The 22,265-nt window shown below is 42.8% G+C and overlaps 1 protein-coding gene across 1 annotated transcript; it reads right to left on the reverse strand.

Moving 5' to 3' along the window:
* Positions 1-1,119: 1,119 nt before the first annotated feature.
* On the reverse strand, positions 1,120-21,742 carry FRZB (frizzled related protein). The gene is made up of 6 exons (XM_066553354.1): positions 21,289-21,742; positions 12,124-12,171; positions 7,054-7,119; positions 4,583-4,787; positions 4,322-4,385; positions 1,120-2,103 (listed from the first exon to the last, which is right to left on the reverse strand). Exons 1-6 carry the CDS (start codon positions 21,740-21,742, stop codon positions 1,996-1,998), a joined length of 945 nt encoding a protein of 314 aa, XP_066409451.1. The 3' UTR covers positions 1,120-1,995.
* Positions 21,743-22,265: the final 523 nt, after the last annotated feature.

The following is a 22,265-nucleotide window of genomic DNA, read 5'->3' on the forward strand; positions in this document are numbered from 1 at the left end:
GTGCTCTGCTCTGGCAATTTTTAATGCAACTAATGTCAGTACTAAATGGCAAGTGGATGAAATAAAGGTGGCTGTTAATCACAGAGAAATGGCACGGGACAGGCCACCTTCAAAAGTGGTGGCTAGCAAAGGGTAAACTCCCAGCTCTCTGGGGATTTTCTACACCTTTAACAGGGTTTTATGATTTCACAGCTCTTTTCATAGCAGAACACAATGTGATGAGTGGTGACTGCTGACCCTGGGATTCCAGCACTCATCTATGGGACTTCAGTGGGTGCTTTGGGGTAAATAATGAGGTTTTTAACATTATTTAACAGGCTATTCACAACTTAACAAATTGTTCTGTTATTTACCTACTCTGTAGAAATGCTTGTTAAAGTCACCATCCCTGGAGGTCTTCAAAAAAAGAATGGCCATGGCACTTAGTGCTCTGGTCTAGGTCACAGGGTGGAGATCAATCAAAGCTTGGACTTGATCCTGGAGGTCTCTTCCAACCTAAACAACTCTGTGATCTGCATAGTTCTGAGAAATACTGAGGATTTAATACCTAGGGGATTCATATCCTTCTGCCAGCTTTCAGAACTCATCTTTCCCCTAACTTATCCCTTTAATTATAAATAAAAACTTAAGTGTTGCAGGATGTTGCTCTTTTTCAACTTTCTTGGTATCTAGCCCAATGGAAAAACCTGTCCCAAGACTGCTGGTTATTAACTGAAATCCTGAAACAGCACTATTACAGTATTCCCAAATACTTCTGTCCTATTTAGCATCATCATATTTTCAAACCACCCAGCAACCCAACACTATTTTCTTATGAAAGGCAGCGCTAGTGTACTAAAGACAGTACTGACAGCTAGAACACAACAATCACTTGCTCTTTTTAAGTAGAGCTGGTTCCCCTCTGCAGACTATGCCAAAGAAGATTGTTCTTTGATGTACTCCTTTTAGATTTCTTTTAAGCATGAGAGACTAGAAAAACAAAGATAATTTCCAATATGTTGGCACCATCTGCAAAGAATTCTATTAAAGCACAAAAATTAAAGGTTTTTTTGGGGTTTATATTTTCAAGGGTAGTATTAGCAATATGATGTTGGTTCAGAAGTCAGGTAGGGTCTGTGGTTGGCAACTACAATTCTTTTATTGGACATATGTTACTGAGCATTGAACACTTGTTTATGTAGGCATGGATTTAAGAATAACACCACAAAATCAAAAGACTAAACTGCAGACCTGTACTGAGAAGCAGGCCTGGTAAGTCTGTCTACTCCTATAAGTCAGCTGAGAAAAAGGGGAAAAAACTGCCATTATAAGAGAAGAAGCATAAATTTAGTTATAAATTATGGTTACAGAACTAGATAATATTTCCTTTAAGGTCCAAAGCACTGGAAAACCCAGGTTCCCTGTGTACATGCACAGGGAAATATTTAGAGTCTGCCTTCTGCAAGTGGTTTATCTGTAAGAAAACTTAATAAAGCTGTACTAATTCAAACAGCTCTCTTAGAAAAAAAAATAATTATGTCATTCAGAATTATATTTCAGAATAAAAATGATACACTTTAACCCAGATAACAACCTACCCAAAAGAGAGCAAGTTTCAGCAAACAGTGACCAAGAAAGAGTGAACAGGGAAAGCCAGTGTAAGCCATGACTTTAAGCAATGGTCTTTGCCAGATTTCATTCCTGCTAGCATCAGAATTTTCTCCCAGAGAAGATTTAGGAGATAAAAAGGTAAATTGAACATTGTTTTTCTTCATCTCATAAGGGCAGTTTTCTACAGTTCTTAGCAACAGAAAAAATATACATTTCCAGAACTTGCACATATCCAAAAAGAAAAAGGTGGAGAACAAAGAGGGAGAATAAAACCTAATAAAAGCTAGAACATGACTTTGTAGTAAACAATAGAATATAACGTGCAATAGTGCAATTTCTCCTTTGCTGCTCCAACAGGAAGCCTCGGCAGACAGTCCCGTGCATGTCAGCATCCCTCGGTGGGTGTCACACCCAGCTGCGAGCCTGCCGGCCACTGCTGGGCTTTGGGGCCGCCGCGCTGGGGCCGGGCTCGGCCCGCCCCTTCCCCGCCTGCCGCAGCTTCTGATCCCAGCGCTGCGGGGAAACGCACAGCAATTACCAGAGAGGCACAGAAATAACCAGAGAGCTCGCAGAAATTACCCGAGAGCTCGCAGAAATTACCCGAGAGCTCGCAGAAATTACCCGAGAGGCTACAGGGTCGCCCTGTTCTTCTAAAGCTTCTGATGTTTACATGTTTGTAATGAACTTTCTCAAACGCTTTTCTGGAAATAATGATTGTTTTACATTGTTTTCTGGAGGAGGAGACATTTGATGGACTGTTGGTTTGTCCAGTGTCATTGGAGAAGTGGCACTGTCATCCTCCAATCCACTGTCACTTTTGGACATCTATAAATGCTGGAGTCAGAATTAAACTGCCCTTCTTTTTACCTTGGAGATTCCAGTGTCAGCGTTGTTTTATTTTGTGTCCTAGAGCAACACTACAGAAATTACCAGAGAGGCTATCGATCCACCTGTTCACATGTTTCACACAGAAAATGTGCTCACAAACAGCAGCAAAAGCTGCTATTGCTGTTTCCACCATGTTACCCTGTGCTGGGCTCAAGGGTGCAATGAGAGCTTACTGGGAAAAGCCCCCATTTAAATGTTAAACATTTACAAGTTCCCATTTTAACAGGGAAACTGTTTCCTGGCTTTCCTGCAGCCTCTGGGAATGAAGGGTCTGATCCAAGGCTTCAGCACAAGGGAGACTCACCTTCGAAATAATAAAATTTAAATGAAGCCACTCATGTGGTTTTCGGGGGAAGCAGGAGGAAAAAACAGTTAAGGGGTTTTTGTTAATTGAAAAAAAATTATTATTTACTTTTATTTTTGCAAGCCATAGGAATCACAGTAAAAAAAAACATAATAAATATAGTTTGTACAACTAACAAACCAACAAAATAAATATAGTTTGTACAACTGTTGATGCTCTTGGAAAGAAAATGATGATGAGAAGTGGGTGGTGATGTGGCAGGGTCCTCAACACCCCCAGGCTGGGTGTGAGGGCAGAGGCAGCAGGTTACAGATAATAAGGAAGGAAGTGAGAAAGTGTGTTGCCCAAAAAAATTCCAACAAATAATGTTATCACCCAAGAGCTGAAACTGAACAGAAGTCAGCCCATGGCAGCAAAATGATATTTTGTCTGTGGCACTGGATTTCCCAGGGTTCTGCCAAACCAAACAACAACTTGAAAAAAGATCCCTGTATCTTTCACTCCTGTAATCTCCACTGATGTGAGAAATAGGCACAGAAAATCCTGCTTTTATAAACACAACAGTATTTTCCTGCCAGTGACCCTCACACTGATGAAGAAAGTGCTGAGTGGAAGAGAAGACTGGTTTGCATAGGCACAAGCATTATGGCAAATGAATGGCTGAGAAATTGTGTCAAAATAGGAATATTCAGGGTAAAGTGACACTCCTGACAATGTCAAAACCACTGATACTTTGCAGTGCATCAAAACATAAAAAGATAATTCTTCCAGAACCTGGAAGGCATTAGAAAACATTTAAGTAAGAAAAAACCAGAATATATTTTCATATAAAGAGCTGGGGTTGCTCAGCCTGGAGAAGGGTTCAGGGAGACCTTAGAGGACCTTCCAATACCTAAAGGGGCTACAGGAGAGATGGAGAAGGACTTTCTACAAGAGCATGGAATGACAGGACAAGGGGTAATGGCTTTAAAGTGACAGAAATTAGATTAAATCAGATTAGATTAGATCAGATTATATAAAATATAGGGAAGAAATTCTTGGCTGTGAGGATGGTGAGGCCCAGCATAGGTTTCCCAGAGAAGCTGTGGCTGCCCCATCCCTGGAAGTGCTCAAGGCCAGGTTGCATGGGGCTTGGAGCAGCCAGGTGTCCCTGCCCATGACTTAGTCTGAAAAACATTTGTAAAGCCCCCTGGTCTGTTTCTTTTTTTAAATTCCTATCACAACCCCAAACTAAGCAAGTATGTGTTGTGGAATTCACAGCTTGCCTACAGAGTTAAAAGTCCCCTACTATTTGCTTTTTTGAGACAGAGCTTTTGACTGCTGCTGCAATGGGATACTTCAGGGTAATTCAATGTATCCCTTTAATTTACTCAGCATGCAGTTCTAAGTATTAGAGCAAATAAAACACTAAGTTAGCTTTTGATACATGATATTGATTAACTGGAGGCAGCATACGAATTTTCTTCCCTTATTTTGAAAGGACAGGTAGATGTTTTATGGCACCCACAACATTTGACTTCTGGTGAGGTATTTTCTTACCTTTATTTTTTTACCAAGACGTTCCTTCCACTTCTCAGCTATGGAGCCTTCCACCAAGAGTAACCTACACAACAGAGACAACTCCATCAAGAACCTACACAACCCAGCACACACAAAACTAAGAGCTCTCTGCCTGCAGGGAGCCTTGCCCTCCCTGAATACCATGAAGGAGACCTACAGACACCAAGTTTTCCTTCCTTTTGGCTCTGACTTTCAGCTTTATGGCAGGAGAACAGTCAAGGACAGCACAGGAGGAGTTACCTGGAGCGCTCCTCGTCCTCGTAGCCCATAATGATGTATTCCTCATTGGCACTGAGGGGTGGACACAGGCAGCCAGAATTGGTGTGGAGGTTTACAGTGTCCTTTGGAATGTTCACCAGGGAAGATTTCAGGATCTCCTTGACTTCCACTACTGCAGTGACATCGTGGCATTTAGTCTTCACCTCCTTCACTTTAGCCCGGATGACTGGGGAAAGCCACAAAGAGCATGGTTAGAAGCAGCAGATCAAGCAGGTCACTCCCAAACTGTTCTTGGTGACCTCTGGCATTAGTCTTTTGCATGGTCCCTCATCAGAAGTTTAGCTGAACTCCTGCAATGTCTCTGCCTCCATCTCTTCACTACTTCACCCTCCACCAAGGAGGTCCAGGTAGCTCAGTGTGCCCCTTAATAATGGTCAGGAGCAGGACTTACATACCACTTGGATTCATGTCCTGTTTAAGTTGCGCTCTGACTTCTTTCCTTCCTTCCTTCTTCACCCTTCCCATGTTAAATAGATTGAATCTATTTCTTGTATGCTCTTCCCTGAGCTGGGACTGTTCCCTCTCTGACTACCTGCAGTACAGATGAGCAAACTTTATCACTCCGAACCTTACACAAAAAGGGACTGTGCATTAAAACTTCTCATATCACCACTTCTGCTGGATGACAAGCCCTTACCTTTTCTATTCTCTCCAGTGACCCAGAACTAATCTGCTCTGCTCTTTCTGAACTTCAAATGCTCCTGATCTTGACCCAATGACCTCTCTAATTGTTTCCTCTCTTGGCCTCTCTTTTTGCCTCAAGTTGCACAGGAGGAAAGGTTGCCTTTCAGAGGCAAAGCTTTTCATTCTCTCAGGGTGACCAGTGAACTGATACCACATACAAATGCAAAGCCAACCCAGAGGTCGTGCTCTAGAGAATGCCACATCATTCAAAGAGTCCCTTTCCACATTATAAATGGGAGATAGCCCAAATTCCAAATGTCTCCTGCGTGAAAAAGGTAACAGAGAAGAAAGAAAACCATGGACTTACACATCTCCTCCCCACAACAGCCATTAACCAGCATGTATTGCAGGCACATTAAATACAGCTGCCAGCAAACACCAACTTGTGCACCTAGTATGCACAGCTTACCCTGAGTGATTCCCTTTTTCAAAACCCTTTAAGATCTCAAAATAAAATATTATTTTAGTTTGGAGATATTTCAAATGCCTTTTAAAACCCATTTAATTTCAAAAGCTTGAGAAAATGGACAGGAACATGCCCAATGACTCTGCCATATGCAGTTTCTGACTAGAAAATAGTAACTCTAATTTTTTTTTAAACAAATTCACCAAAACAACATACAACTGACTATTGACCAAGAAAGTGTTTGAATACAGTTGTAATTTTTAGCTTTTAACAGCAAACAATTTTTAAAAGAAGATTGTCTGACTCTGGCTTTATAAATGTGCAATCCTAATAAACATCATACAATCTTTACCATTTAAATAAAGCCTTAAAGCTGGCTGAACCTAAGGCTCTTCACCTGATTCATGGGAAAAAAGGAAGTGGTGCATATTGATAAAGCTTTATAAAATAAGGCCTTGTTACCCTTGTAAAATCATGGCTCAGGCCTGCAACTTTGGCTAAGTAGAAGAGCACTGTGGGAAAGTGACTCAGCTGAATTAGGGGTAGAAAAAAAAGTTATATAACCATGATGTGCTCACACTGTGGTGTATAGTGGTTGGTTGGATTATGTTTGTTATGGTTTAAAACTAATAAAGTTTTAACTTGAAGTTTGTAACTGATACAACTGATACATTAAGTTTGTAACTGATACAACTGATACATTAAGTTCGTAACTGAAAATGGCTTAACTGCTTAACGAGTCCTGTTTTTTGCAATAAGGAAGGGCCCAATGTTCAGTGGCTTTTCTGGCCTAATTTGCTTCAAAGAAGCAGTACGAAGGCAAACATGAGCCTGGAGCTGTGATATGCCTGAAGAGCAGGACATGTGCACTTTTACAGGTGTTACTGACAGCATAACACAGCTGGCAAGATGCTCATTGCTGCCTTTGACACACCAAAAGGAAAAGAACCTCTCAGATCTCATGGAGAGCTAGTGGGCATGAAAGTTGCTACAAGCATGCCTTTCTGCAAAAGCTGAGGGTACTGGAAATCACAGAGGCAGCTCAGGCACAGCACCCCACAATGCCATTTTTGTTGCATCACTGTTCACGCCAGACAAGTACACAAACCCCAAATGCCTGCACTAAAACTGAAACAACAAAGATACCCTTGTACTAACATATCAAGCTAATCCCCTCCATCCTTCTAATTTGGAAACATTTCAGGCTACACCTTCCTCCTGCAATAAGCAATACTGGGTTACCAGCAGTAACAGTGAACTTTTTAGACTTTTTTAATGAGAAGTTGCCCTTCCTGCAGCCTTAGAAGAAAGAGCTGGGAGCTGGCAGTGCAGCTGCTCTCACCATAGTTGTAGTTGTTACGTAGGTAGGTCTTCTGGGTAGCTTTCACAGGCTTGCACTTGCAGCGCTCTAGAGAAACAAAAAGCTTTGTTTAGAAAGAAAAAAACATGTATTCAGTGACAATCTTCCCAAAGCCTGGAGCTCACACAGTGTGGGAATTGGATTCATAGAAAATAAATCCAATAAATAAATTTGATGGTTTTGCTCATTGACTGCTGCGTACACTGAAGTACAGAAGGTACTATTCTTAACATTATTACTATAATAATTAATGTATATAAATTTATTTTGCAAAGTTTTTAGCTAAGGTGTAAAACTTATCTTTTAAATAAGTCATCCAACCATGATCTATCACCTGGTTTAATTTGATCTGTTAAATCTTGCTAAGCCAAGAAACACTTACAGTGTATTGTAATTAGGAAATAGTTGGCTTCTGATTAGTCCCAGGTAAAATAAAATAAGACTAAATTGCAAGACAAGAACACAGCCTCACATTTCCTTCAGTTTTAAGGCAGTATTGGCTTATTTTATGAATTTTAGAATGCATTTTATTTGTCTAGTTCTATTTCTAAATTACTGACATGCCCATGTTCTTACTGAAGAACATCCTAGTCACCCTCATGCTTTTTAAATTTACATTTAAAAGAATTGTACCAAATGCTGCATTATTCCTAATCACTATTTAGAGATACAGAAACTAACACAAAAGTCATTTGATTGATGATGACGTGAATTATAACACCTGTACTGTCTCACCCTTCTCATGAGACTGAAAAGTTTTTAGAACACCTCTCAGTTACCCCATCTCTAAGTCAGAAAAGGGTTAAATCCAAAAACACCTAACAAAGATTTCACTGAACTGACTTGCTTATTACAGTGAAAAACTAAAAACCACAGGGTATTCCTGGCCTGTTCTGCTGGGAGATGAGGAACTGTCCATGAGCCCTTAAATGATTTTTAGGAGAAAAACCTGACATACTGAAATTTAAAAAAGAAACAAACCCAAACCACAGCAGAACAACAAAGACATACAGACTTTGAGTCTGGAGTGACAAAATGATCATTTAAAGCCAATTCAAGGCTCAGTCCTGAGCTTGCAGGTGCTGTAATTCCATCCTTGCAATGCTGCTCTCTCTTCTATGCTAGACTTAAGGAACGTCCTCCTTTCTGTTCCTTTTATCATACAGACCATAACAGAGACACAGAAAGAAAATACTGTGGGAGAGCATGACTGAACATTTTTTTGAATATTCTCAGGTCAATTGAGTAACCTGGGATATTCTGGCCAGCAAGCATTCATAGAATATTTGGCATTGGCAGGGACCTTCAAAGGCCACCTAGTCCAACCCCCTTGCAAATAAGCAGGGACATCTTCAACTGGATCAGGTTGCTGAGAGGTCCATCCAATCCACCATGAGGAATGGTGTAAATTTTCCATTATTTTATTATGGCCCAGAAGCCCAAGTTTAATGAAAAAAGAGAAATTCTTAGCCCTTGTGGCCAGAAGGACAGCCTTCAAAAAAACAACACAAATGAGCACTGTCAGAGCAGCATTTCCAAAGGGGCAGATGCCAGACAGCTGGGAACTCTAAGAGAGGTAAAAACATTTTCACTAGTGCCCAGGGAATGCTAATGCTGAACTCCAGAGCCACAGTGGTGTTCATTAACACCACTGGTATTTCAGGGCTGGTTGTTCTACTGCAAATATTTACTTTTTATTTTATACCATAGTGTCTAAGTGTGGTTTGCTGGAGTAATTTCAAACAGCAGATCCCAGTATTACATGTGCATCTATTTTGACATTTGATTTGGCACAAATGGAAGTAGATTTAAGGCAGCTTATTTCTATGCACCATCATTCTAAGTATCAATGCATATAAGCTAGTGATTTAGTTAAATCTAACATGAAGAGTCTGAAAAAGAACTTTTATTTGATTATATAAGATCCTTGCATATTAAAAAAAATAAAATCGATGGAATCATTATTTTCCATTGGAAGAATTTTTGTAGTTGAAAATACAAAAAAATACAGGAAAGAGGAAAACATTTCAAAAGAAAAGTATATTATTTCCTCTGATTTCAAACACATCCTTGGGAATCTATATATAGAGCCCTACAGACTTTAACTTTTCTATGTGTTTGTGTTGAAATAACAAAAGCAGTGAAGGGAAGTGATTTTTGGCTTCCCTTCTGCCTTTATGAGCTCATGGATAGTGTAGGCCAAATGACAGCTGCCTTGGAGCAGAGAATAAAAGATGTGCTGCTGTGACCCACACTCACACAGGCACCTCAGCACTCAAGCCCAACAAGTGGCACACTGGAATGTTCTCCTGCCCTACAGAACTTTGCACTGGGACCCAGGTAAAATAAAATAGACTAAATTGCAAGACAAGAACACAGCCTCACATTTCCTTCAGTTTTCAGGCAGTATTGGCTTATTTTATTAATTTTGGAATATATTTTATTAGTCTAGTTCTATTTCTAAATTATTGACATGCCCATGGACTTGTTGAAGAACCTCCAAGTCACCCTCGTGCTTTTTAAATTTACATTTAAAAGAACTGTACAAAATGCTGCATTATTCCTAATCACTATTTAGAGATACACAAACAAACATAAAAGTCATTTGCCAAGGTCAGTTACAAAGGTAGAGAGCCAGAACCAATTCCTCTCTCCCAGCTCCTGGTACAGTGATTTTCCAAGGAAGGCAAACGTTGACCTTCCCCCAGGGAGTGGAAACACCCACAAAAGGTGGCTATAAAAATGAACTGCATCACCTGATGCTGAGGGAAAATCCCATCCTACCTGACAGCCTCCTCAGAAGCTGCCAGGATTAGCAGAAGAGCTCTGAGACCACAACAATGGCATGTCCCAAACACACAGACAGGCAGCAGAGGCTCCCACTGGCTTTGGCTGAGATCACAGCTAGCCATTAAATCTTCTTTTCAAGTAAATATAGGACTAAAATCTGCTCCAAGTCTCTGTCTTTGAAAACTTCACTCTGTAAATGCCAAAAGACATGGAGAGAATGGTTTTCCCCCCATGGATTGCTACCAAGAAACATCTGTGTCGTCTTAAATATACGTAAGATGGAAAACCTGGCTGTAATCCTGACCTGTGCAGGCACTCAAACCTGGCAAACACCTCCCAGATAAAGAAAGGATAAGAAATAAACACTCTAGAAAATTTTCTAAGAGACTTGAGGAGCATGTGATGAAGCAGAAAACAAAGGACTTCACTGCCTACAGAGGTAAAAAAGGTCTCCCAAAAAAGCCCCATGCAGACTCAGAGGGAAGGTTTTGCCAGCAGACACTGACAGGGAAAAAAGGTGTCTCAAATGGGGATAAGCCATGAGTACTGCTCCCTGTGACCATGCACAGCAGCACAAGCAGTAAGATGCAGAAAGCACAAAGCTGAGAATGGGATTTTTTTAAAAAAATGCATCAATTTGCTACTTGCAAAACAAACAAACAAAAAGTCTCTACTTACAATGCCAAAACTACAAATTTACTTTACTGAACACATAAATAAAGCCATTTTGAGACATGGCCTTTTAGGTGGTCCAACTGTGTTTGTCAGTTCAGACAGATGTAGCACATTGAACCAGAAATCAGGTATGTACAGTAAAAGCAGATATTGCAGCAGCAATTTTTCTGTGCATCCTTACCCTATTTTGTAGATGGGATTATTTTAGGTCTGGGTTTGCTTTCAGACATTGAAAAACATCACAACAGGAACAATATGACTGAAATTTTCCTCTTCCACTGCAGGGTCACTCATTGGAATTACATGCCTATGGACAGGCAGCAATAAAGATATGCCTCATAGTTTTGATTTAAGGTGATAGTGAGAGCATACAGCTTTGCTTTCATGCTCAAAATGAAGCTTGTATGCTCTTTGTGCATGAAACTCCTATTTTCTCAATGACACACAACTGCAAGTGGCTTCAAGCTATGAAGATACTAACATTAGTAACAAATATCTTTAGCAAGTCCTCCAGATATGGTACCATGCTCAAGATAATTTAAAGCAAAGCCTGTTCAGGGGCTTGCTTTTATGAGGTTATTTAACTGTACCTGGACTTTCTAGAGGGTATGCACTGTGATTTAAAGAACATTTTGCAGAAATATAGCTGCTTTCACATTGGGACCTACTGACTTAAAATTTTAAACTGTATTATATAAACTGGGCATTACTAATATATTTTTGCAATTTAGCCACAGAGCTTAATGCTGAAATGATAACTATAGGTATCTAATGTCAGGTTCAACACCTTTTAGGTGTTTATGTTGGTAAAGTGAACATCAGTGCACACTGTAGCTCATCAGCACCTCTGCAGAAGGAAAGACATGCAGGTCAATGCTAGGGCTTCCAACTCTCAATTTCTTGACAAAGACCTAAGAGGAGAACTTTAGATGGAATCATAATAAAATTCAAGGAAATGTACAGTCATTGGCTTGCTTGAGCAAAAGATTCACATTCCTATAATTATTAGCCACCATCCTGGGCTTTGCTTCTTTGCATTGGCAAGTAGTGGTAATGCTCAAGGGGTTTTATTCAGTTTTATTCTGTTCTAGCAAAACCAAAACAGCAATAAAAAGCAACAGGAGACTTGCTGGAATAAAACCAGCCTCAGAAGGTGCCAGAAGGTGCTCAGAAGGTGCCTCAACCTCCTCAGGCTAACAGGAGCATTGCCATTATCTACAAAGAGTACTGAATTTAAATTGAAAACTTTAAGGTCAAAATGAACCATTATCTTCACTGGCTTTTCCCAGGGAAAAATCAATTTAATGATTACTCTTTCTGTTCAAGACAAAACTTCAAATAAGATCAGCACAGCCCTCCTGCTTTGATGGACATTTTGAGGCTGACCAAATCCCACCTGACCATGGAATGCAAAAGCAAAATCTACAGTACTCTCAGTCAACACTAAGTATTTAAGTATTTATCACTTAGTACCCCTCTTAATTAAATATTTAAAAGATTTGAAAGTCTACAACTTATTATACAATTCTATAAAAATTATTATACAGTTTTATTACTTATTATACAGTTTTATAAAAATGTACTTACCAATGCCAGCACCTCTACAGTTGCCATTATTAGAATCCATAGGGAAATCTGCCATGGATTTGCAAAATATGTAAAAAAAAGTTAGTATTTTTAATATTGGATTATTTTAGCACACATACATTACAATGTTTTCTCTTTCTCTAATATTTAGTACGTGGAAACTTAATAATTTCACTAATAAACAATATTCTAGAGGTCAGTCCAGTAAAGCTGACACAATGTCTTACCCACATTTCACCTGAATCCAGCATATCACGTTAAATGCTGAAGCAGACTAAATATCCCATTTCCATTGCTACAGACTGGCAGGTTTCAGACAAGGGTTGACATTTATGCCATGAATTTTGATCACCTACAGAAAACACGTGTAGTGTTTGCATTTAATTAGATGATGAAGGAGAAATTACTTTGGGGGATTTTTTTGGTTACTGAGGAAATCAAATCAACCAACCATAATCACACTGTCGAAGCAAATGCCAAAATAAATGTTTCAGACCTTCCCCTCAGTTTAAAAACACACTGATTACTCTGAAAGACAGATAAGGAACAGAAGTTTAAACAGGCACTCTGCCCAAAGAACTGCTTTCAGACACGTTCATAAATGGACTGTGTCCCAGATTAGTAGAATGCATCATTTCAAACCTATTTATTAAATCACACCATTCAATGGGTTTATACGTATAGTTAATCATGAAAAACAAGTATTATAATGCATATAACCTTCAATGAGCTAAGGACAAAATAAATGCAAGAGGAGCAAGAATTGGGAGAGAGGCAGGACACTTTATTAGGATGGAACATAAAATGGGAAAACAAATGAGCTTTCAAAGATAAAATCCTTCTGTAATTTTACACACTTATTCATTTATGCTGCTCTTCCAATTCTGGAATCTGGTATCCTACAATCAACTTTTCTTAGATTCTTACATAGTCACGGAGGCAATCCTGCTGCCTTTGCAATGTAGAACAAATCTAACAAAAGCTCCTCTCTTGCAGCCTGAGCTGTAAGGTTTTGGCTGTAAGACAGCCCAGGACACTCCTGATACTCAGTACTCATGATGGCTTTAGATGTGTGGATTAAACTATAAAGGCCAGGGTGTGTGTGTGTGTGTGTGTTTATTTATTTTATATATTTATATGTTTATATAATCACTATATATTTATATAATCACAAATTCTGTAATACCTGTTTACAAGAAAAATAATATGACTTAGCTAACCTTTTAATTTTGCCATCCTTCTTAAAAAAAAAAAAAGAAATTAAATCTCCACTTAATGAATACTTATACTACTCAAAGCAACATGAAACTTCATTTATAAATGAGAATGCAGCTCAATCAGAGTCAGGGCAAGAATAAAGCTGAAAAATAACTAATTCCCTCACATAATAATTAACTTTAAAAAATTTGAGACTTCAGGAATAATTATTCTAACCAACATAAAGAGCAAAGGGTATAGAAAACAGCAAAGGAAGATTCAATAGATGCTCTTTTATATTCAATATCCTGTTGCTAATAAAACATCAGATCCATTTTCTTGCAAAGAAAGTTCCAAACTACCACAGGATCTTTGTTTATAGAGAAAAAAACCAACATTTTTATGGAGCCAATTTGACCTTTGCAATGAGGTACTTCCACAGAACCTCTGAATCTTCACCATACTGCCTTGTAACAAGTCAAGCTATCCAAGCTGGTAGTTTCTTACATGTTTGATTTTGATTATTCACCTGAGTTATTCTCAATGCATTAAGAACGCATTTTATATTGCATCAAATGCACTCTGGTATTCGAGCATGTGATGGAAGAGGAACTGAAATGGTTTCCCTCTTGCAAAGGTAAACAAAAGGACAAGCACATTTCTCATTCTTCCCTCCTGGGTCAATTACCTGTCCTCTTGTTCATTCAGCCAAGCTGTAGCTTTAAATCTACAATTCCTTCAGATGTGGTAAAAGCATAGAGAGAGGTCTATGGTCCGAGAATCCTCCCATGTGTTCCAAGTACAGATAAAACATCTGCAGAACCTCCAGCCACAGAGAGGCGACCTTACAGGCCTCTCCGTGTATGTAGGGCTGGCCTCAGACGTTTCCCCACTCTGGGCCCCCAAAACCCCTGCAGAGAAAGCTCTCAGCATTCACTGCCCCTGCAGAGAAAGCTCTCAGGATTCACTGCCCCTCTCACTCAGCTGCCTTGGCCACCTTCTCAGGTTTTCTCAAAGGCTATCTGCATATGACCAAGCCAACTCCTCTGGTTTTTCAGGTGGCCCAGCATGCCAAAATTCCTACCAGAATAGGTATTTCAGGGGCAGTTTGTTCATAGCTTCAAAGCACATTCTCCATTCCATCAAAATTGTTACTGGGGACAGAAAAAAAATCTTCATTACTGAGAAGACAAGAGAAGTATCACATTAAATGCTTACCATCTCCCATCCACAGAAGGAAAAAGCCCTGAAGTGCACTGTCTCTACCTAAACCAAGGATGGATCCAAGCAGACATGACTTTGTGGTGCTTGGGCAAACCTAGTCCAATCCCCATTGAAATTACACCTCAAAACAAACCAGAGCCCAGTAAAGAGTTCACAGCCTTCCCTGGCCCATGTGGAGTACAATGCCCATGGGTATTGACTGAGGAACTGTCCTTGGAGCTCACACCAACACAAGGAGAACCAGTGAGCACTCAGTATGGGCAGCATAGTTCCATGATTGTGTGCATGTTTGAGCTCCTCTACCAGATGTCTGTTGTTATTATATTGCAAGAGTTCTATTGTCATTATATTGCAAAGCTTCCATATTGCTAGAGTTTCGTACCTCCTCGATGTTTCTTGTAGGCAGCTCCTCTAAGCACTGACTCTTCCACGTCCTCACAGCAGCCAACTGACTGCAGCTCCCTCAACCAACCAACCCACTCTTTTATAACACTCTTCTTACTGGCTACAGCTATGGCCTGTTAAAGCCAGGCCTGCTCCCAATCTCTAATAACTGGCTCAGCTGCAACTCCTTAAGGGGTAAGATTACTTTCTGTACTACCTCTATTTTCTTATATTGTCTGCCCCTACAGATGACCCCACACACTCTTAGGTACACAACTTATTTTTAACCAAAATACAGCACACCACAGCCTCGAGGCATCTGCTAACTCTGCACTGCCAGGTCACCTGTCCCACCCCAAACCAGGAACTCCCAATGAATTAGCTGTGTGTGCAGCCAGAGGAGTTCAGACACTGTGTGCAGAGCAGCCAGGAGTGGAAGTGCCTCCTGTCTGTGTGCCTGCACAAAGGCAGCAGGGCAGGGGTGAACAGGTACCCAAACAACAGTTTACAGTTCATGTCTGCACTTGGGAGGGCTCGGGCTAGGCAAATGTTGACCCTGCCTTGGTGCTTATCCTTTCCAATGCACTCATGCTTATTCAGGGATGACTGATTTCTACAGATGGACAGGAGCATGGGCTTATGGAGGGGACTGGGGACCTCTGCCACTCACTGACACCTCTCTGGAAACCCTTCTCACTTCTCTGACCCTTTTCCCAGTTAAACTCTTACAGTCTGGTCCCTGCTTACCCACCAGACAGGAGATTGGAAGAGGGTCCAGGCCAGGCCTGCCACCAGCTACTGGTCAGGTCTCAGGTGTGTGTGAGCACCCACCCAGCCCCTGTCCCCAGCAGCCTCATGGACAGAGGCCTCTCTCCACCAAGCTGAGACCTTCAGCTGCAACACAGACAGAGGGAGGGGAAAAAAGCTATTTAAAATCCCCCAAACAACTGACTTCCTATTGTTCCACTTCTCTTCACAGGCAAACCCTCTGCCAAGTTCTGTCTGTGCAAAGCAATCTTTCTGAAATAAATACCTGTCAGTGATGGTTAGCTGGATTGCCAAAGAGGGGAATACTATCCAGAGGTTCAATCCAAAAGTTCCCTATTAAATTTTGTTTAGGAGCAGGGGACAAGTCCAAACTGTTTTTTCCAATATGCCATCCTAATTACTTTCTTTTCAGAGGGACTCTATATAAAAAAACCAAAACAAAACACTAACAAGGAGAGCTAAATAAAAGCCACTTACACAGTAAGTGTACAAAATAACAATGCCTGCAACCACAGATTTAGATGAGAGGTTTGGAATGGAGAAACAACCTGGTAATACCTAGTTTTGAGCAAACATCTTTCCTATACCACTGTTTAAATAAATTAAAATGTTTAAAGGCAGAGGAACGCAAAAAATAACACGATCCTGATTGTCATTATGATTAAAGAATATGGCCCAGCTATCAATGAAGCCACTACAGGCACTGTGCTCCAAAGAACTAAACCACAGCCAGTGGCTGCTGCTTGGGTACCTTCTTCAGATTTAGATATCTGTGAGCCCTATTAATTAAGAAACCCTTCCACAATGCATGAATTCACTGTCATTCACTTCAGCTATTAATACAGAGAGGATCTTTGTAATTTGGCTGCAGAAACATGCATGGAAAGCCAAGTGATAAGAAAATTTATTCTAGTTAACATTTAATACAAAGAACTCAAACTCCAAGTTGTAGAGCAGCCAGCAACATGGCTGTTCCACATAACATTTTATTCCTCACAACAAATCCCACCAGGTTTTGATGACATTTAATGGCCCAGGTCGTGACTAAATGCTTAGACTGTAAAATCCAGGGGACTCAGCCTACAAAGGCAGCTGAACTGTACTGAGCCTAACACCATTGGTGGTATCTTCATTACTGAGATTTAAATTCTCTTATTTACTTCTCCTGCCCTGTTTCAGGCTTGAAGCTTGTAATAATTTTGTTATTTAACTGAGAAATGAGGCTGCTCCCAAGTTTCAGGTAAAGACCTACACAAATCCCAACTTTATAAACTTTAAACCCTGGGCATGACTGCTTATCCTCAGCACAGTGTTTAACACTCCCCCAGCACTGTCATGCACATCAACTGCTCTAAGTAGAGCTAGGCAAAGAGTCAGAACAAATTTGATCTGGAGCTTGGAAACCATTGTTTTGGAAATTAAGTTATGATTACATAAGAAACAAGCATGAGAAATGGTTTGTTCACTTGTCTTTTAAGCCTGCAATGCCAAATAAACACTGGGTTTACTATGAACTCATCCAGACAGACATGGAGGACTTGGGCAACATGGAGAAATCATGGGTTCCCATATGATGTAAGAAAATAGGTGTCCATCGTGTGAATAATCTATAATTTTCTTTAATGCTTAAGAGATGGTGGTTTAAAAAAAAATAAATCCAAGTTTTCCTTATGCACCTTATGATAGTTTGGGTATTAACTACACATGGTTGATACCTTGTGATGTGGCTTCCCCTTTCTCCAACATCTTATTAACAGGCCAATACCCTTCAAGCTATGTTCTTATCTAAGGAAGATAAGGTGAGACAACCTGCCTGACAGATCTGACTTTCAATATGCACAGTACCCATCACACTGCTCTGGTTTTGTTGCTAATTCCCTCTTCAAAACAGGAATAAACATTTCACTTGAGACATAAACACTCTACTAGGCAGTAGCAGCCACATGTCAAAGATGCTTTTTTTAGTCAGCATCCCCATGCCAACACTGGCCACTTATTACCTGCAAAACTAAAGACAAGGTCCTGCCTCTGAAATTCTAGATTTGAGACAATTTTTTCTCTCAGCAGTTCCTGCTGCTTCAGAAACCTCAGAAAGTTTGACAGGGCCCTGAATGAGGGAAGCAGATAATCTGACAGACTGGAGGAAGGATAAGCAAATACATGTGAAGAATGAAATACATGGAGCAAGTGAACAGGACCTCCCAGAGATCTAACACAGCTTGTACTGATGTCTGCACACAGAAACACCTTGCACCTCCAAAAAGGACAGGGATGTGGGATAAATGCCATAGGAGACTTCAGACATTAGCATGCACTAATCTGACATCCAGGGTATTAAATGTATTGTCAGGATGCTCTTTCATCCTCCATCCTGGATGATGATTTGTTGGATCCTCCACAAAAAGCCAAATTATTCAGCATCACACTCACCTCCAGAACACCCACACCCTCCCTGCAGCATCCCTCTGCTTTCTGGTTGTAAAGAAACCCGAATGTTTCCCAAAAAGAATGAAAAATCAAGAAACACACACTTCCCACATGTTTTAAGCCAGTCTCTGTAACCTGAGGAACTTAGGACCTCCCAATCAGCACTCCCACTCAGATTTTGGAGACCAGCACAAGCCCAGGGGGTGTGCACAGCTATTCCTCTAACAGAGCCCAAAACACAGCACTGCTGTCAACTTTCTCCATCACAGACAAAGCTGCCTCTTGGTGCTGTGACAGGAAGTGTCTGGATCTTCCTCACACCTGGACTCAAATGGAGAGAGGTCCTAGAAGATGTGTGTGGTGGACTGTGCCTCAACAGCTGAAAGTGAACTTCTTACAGAGATTTATCACAGATTTTACCAACCACAGTCACTCCATACTTGGCAACAGTCACCAACTACTGGGAATATAATAGATGGAAATTGGGCTTGTGAACCCAGTCCCCACTCTGACAAGGACAAACACTGACTACATCATCCTTAAGGCTCCCTCATAGAAGGGACAAGATAAATGTGGTGAACATTAGAACAATAATGAAAAAATAATGCAGAAACATGCAGAAACCTCAAGAGGAAAGGAAACAGTAGAACCCTCTTACAGGTAGCAAAAGAATAAAAGTAAAAACAAGATTTCAGTTCTGAAGAATACAAAAAGCCTCTTCTACAACAGAAAGCCACAAAACAATGGATTATATTTCTGCCCACTCTATTAGGTGTAGTTTACAGACAGCAGAAGGGGCTAGAATGCTTAGGAGATAAATTAAAGCAAATAAGAGCAGGGATTCTACACACTACTCATCAGGCAGTTGGTTATTTGTGTCTTCTACTGAGCTGCAATCCTTTATTTGGAGAATTGGATTTGAAAGTGCTCACCTTACCTCTTCCTAGAACAGGAATCCTTCCCTCTGCTTTCTAAAAGAACAGTTTTATTCACTCAAGAAGGATTCTTTCAGTCTGGTGCATAATGCATCAGTTCAAAATATTCAGCCCAGAAATGAGAATGTCATCAGGTTCTCATTCACTGAAAGAGAGTTTTCATGGATCTGGCCCTGGAATCCCTCAAAGAGGTTATTGTACTGCTGAGGTCCTCAGAAATAGGTAACTCGGGGGCGATTTCAGCCAAGCTTCCTCCCTCCAGATTTGAAGTGATTGCTTTCAAATCGCTGCAGACCTGCCAAACCTTGCTCATGCTGAAGCCATTTTTAAGGTGGTTTTGAAAGCACCTCAATGCTCCAGAGAAAGGTGCTTGGTGTTCAAAACCACATCTCTCCCCAAAACTACCCCAAGCAGGACTGCAGCGCTCAGAGAGCAGCAGCTGATGGCAAAAATAGATGGTTACGTTCATGGGCTGGAAAAAAAGTAGGAAAAGGCAAGAGGGAAGCAGCTGGAAGTTAGAAATAGCAGTAATGACTGGAGATATGAGGGTATGGAGGTTTCAGGAGGCACAGAGGGTAAGAGAATAGAGTCAGAGATGGATTAGGGTTTGTCTGGCCTGAAAATAAATGGAGACAGAGAGAGCAGCTTACCTGGGAAGGCTGAGCTGGGGAGCACGGTCAGGAAACTGAAGCGTGATATTTTGTTAGGAGAAGAAAACAGGAATTACAGCGTTTGGCATTACTGGCAGTGGGATACATAAAGCATTTAGTAGTGGGACAGAAGCACAGTAAAATACTGTGCTGAGCACAGCATGAAAAATTCCCCTTTCATTCCCAGGCCACTGCTGGGGGAGGACAGAGAGGTGAGATCCACTGCCTGTCAGTGAGCTCCCAAAACCCAGCACTGCAGCTGTGGGCACTGAAGGAGACAGGTAGCAGCACAACAAGCTCCTGGGGTGCACGGGTGCTGCTCTGCTCTGACCCCTCTGGTCTGCTCTCCCACCCTAGTACTGCTCTCCAAGTCCTCTGATGGAGAGGTCTGGCAGAGCCACCGGCACTGAAACTTTGCACCAAAGAAAATGGTAGCCTGGTTTCACCAGCAGCAAATGCTTTCCTGAAAACACACAGGAACTGTAGTCATTTAGTAAAAGGTCAGAGCTCACCCGAGATAACCACCCACCAGCTTGCTTTAATTTCCTGTTCAATAGCCCCTTGTATTCACTATCTCTGTGGTGCTCAGCTCACCACGTTGGAGGGGTGTCCTGCCAACTCCTCCAGCCCAAAGGGAGCTGTGACAAGAGCAGGATCCCTGAGGCACAGCAGCTTTGTACACGGTCTGAGCAGTCAGCAGTCCTCACCTGACTGTGCAGAGATGCTCCTGCCTCAGACAGCGGTGCTGGATGGCAGCCAGACACCCAGCACAGTGAGCTCAGCTGGTGAAACAGGATGCAGAGATAAAGCTGAGCAGCTCCAGCAGCCCCTCGGAGGCCACTGTGGTCACAGAGCATCAGGGCTCGGGTGCAGGATGCAGCGTTTGGCTGTCTTCAGGGATGTTGGGAACAAAACACAAGGGAAGGCTGCACTTTGCTGCACTCCTCACCTGGCTGCAGTTCCAGAGCCCAGGGACCTGCTGAGGAACCTGTACCTTCGGTGCTAACCACTGAGATGAGCATGTTTTCTCCCCTCCAACTGTGCATGTGCCACCACTGGCATAGAATTGGCTGGAGAGACCCCGGCTCCCCAGCTCCTGTCTGGGGCTCCTCTGGGCACAGATTTTTCCCAAAATCTGTGGACTGGTGGCCTTGTGTGGGATGAGAGCAACCTGCTTTGGGAGGGAGTGGCTGGAGAGGAGCAGGGGGCAGAGGGGGAGCCGGCAGCCGGGGGGCTGCCCCTCACTTGGGTGGCTCTTCATTCTCTGCCAGCAAGCGCTGCCGATGGATCCCCGGTAGAAGAGCGGTATGGAAACGTTTCCCGTTCCTGTGGAACGAGGGCTGCAGCTCCCACACTCGGTGGCGGGGCTGTCACTTGTCACACACACTCTGTGCCCAACAGCAAAACTTTTCCAGCAGCGACGCGGCTGCGAAAGGCAGAGAGAAGACAGCGAAAGAGCGGAGGGCAGAGCAGAGAGAACCCGAGAGAGCAGTCGGAGGGGAGGCAGGGCTCCCGGGCTGCCCTCCCCGCCCGCCCGCCGCCCATTGTCCCCGCGCCGGTGCCGGTCCCCGCGCACTCACCCGCGCCCTCGGCGGTGACGATGGCCTCGGGAGAGATGCAGACCCCGCGGTCGTACACGGGCAGCTCGTCGCAGGCCAGGCTGTCGGGCCAGGCGTGGCTGTAGCGGACCAGGACGGGCTCGCAGCCGGCGCGGGCGCGCTCGCAGACGGACTTGCAGGGCTTGATGGGCTCGTGCTGGAAGTCGATGGTGCAGATGGGCGCGTACATGGCGCACAGGAAGAACAGCAGGTCGGGGCTGCAGTTGGTGCCCAGCAGCCCCTCGAACTGCTCCATGGCCAGCACGGCGTTGGCCTGCGTGCTGTGGTGCAGGTGGTTCGGCATCTTGGTCATGTTCCAGGGCAGCGGCTTGCACAGCGGGATGCGCACCGGCTCGCAGGCCGCCCCCCGGGCCGCCGGCGGCCGCCCCAGCAGCAGCAGCCCGGCCAGGGCCAGCAGCGGCAGCCCCCGCCTCATGCCGCCCGGCCCGACGGTAAGCGAGGGGCCGAGCGGGCGCGGCGCGGCGCGGGGGCGGCTCCGCCCGCCCTGGCCCGGCCCCGCCGGGCGCGCACCGGGTCCCGCCTCTCCGCCCCGCAGCCCGGCCCCGAACAAAGGAGAGCCCGGCGCAGGGGAGGGGGGGCTCGCCTGATGGGAAGAACCGGAGAGGAATTTCTCTCTCAAGCGAGAGCTTGAATTCTCCCCGAAATAAAAACCTTACTGGGAGCCTGAACACGATTTCAGACCAATCTCTCTTAGATACGTTCATATTTTTTAGGAAAGACCTTTTTTGTTTGTTTGTTTTTTGCACACACTATCCTGGGTGCAAATGCTTAAGCAGGAGGTGCACATGAAAAGCGTGGCACATAGACATAGCAATGGGTGAGCAGTTTTAGGGGAGAGTAATAATGTTGAGAGGCTTAAAAATGAGGGAAATTCAGCTCAGCAGCTGGGGATGCTTTCTTTACAGAAGGTTAAAAAAAAATTGAAGAGGCTGGATACT

This window comes from Molothrus aeneus, chromosome 7 (genome assembly GCF_037042795.1).
Source record: "Molothrus aeneus isolate 106 chromosome 7, BPBGC_Maene_1.0, whole genome shotgun sequence".
NCBI classification, from domain to species: Eukaryota; Metazoa; Chordata; class Aves; order Passeriformes; family Icteridae; genus Molothrus; species Molothrus aeneus.

What these genes read in the sequence shown, in the direction of transcription:
- FRZB (XM_066553354.1), bottom strand. Translation starts at nt 21,742, where the DNA reads ATGAGGCGGGGGCTGCCGCTGCTGGCCCTGGCCGGGCTGCTGCTGCTG. An exon ending in CTGTAGAGGTGCTGGCATTG is followed by an intron (nt 7,120 to 12,123) that starts GTAAGTACATTT and finishes TTGTTTCTCTAG; the next exon opens with AGCGCTGCAAGTGCAAGCCT. An exon ending in GTCTTGGTAAAAAAATAAAG is followed by an intron (nt 2,104 to 4,321) that starts GTAAGAAAATAC and finishes GTTTCCCCGCAG; the next exon opens with CGCTGGGATCAGAAGCTGCG.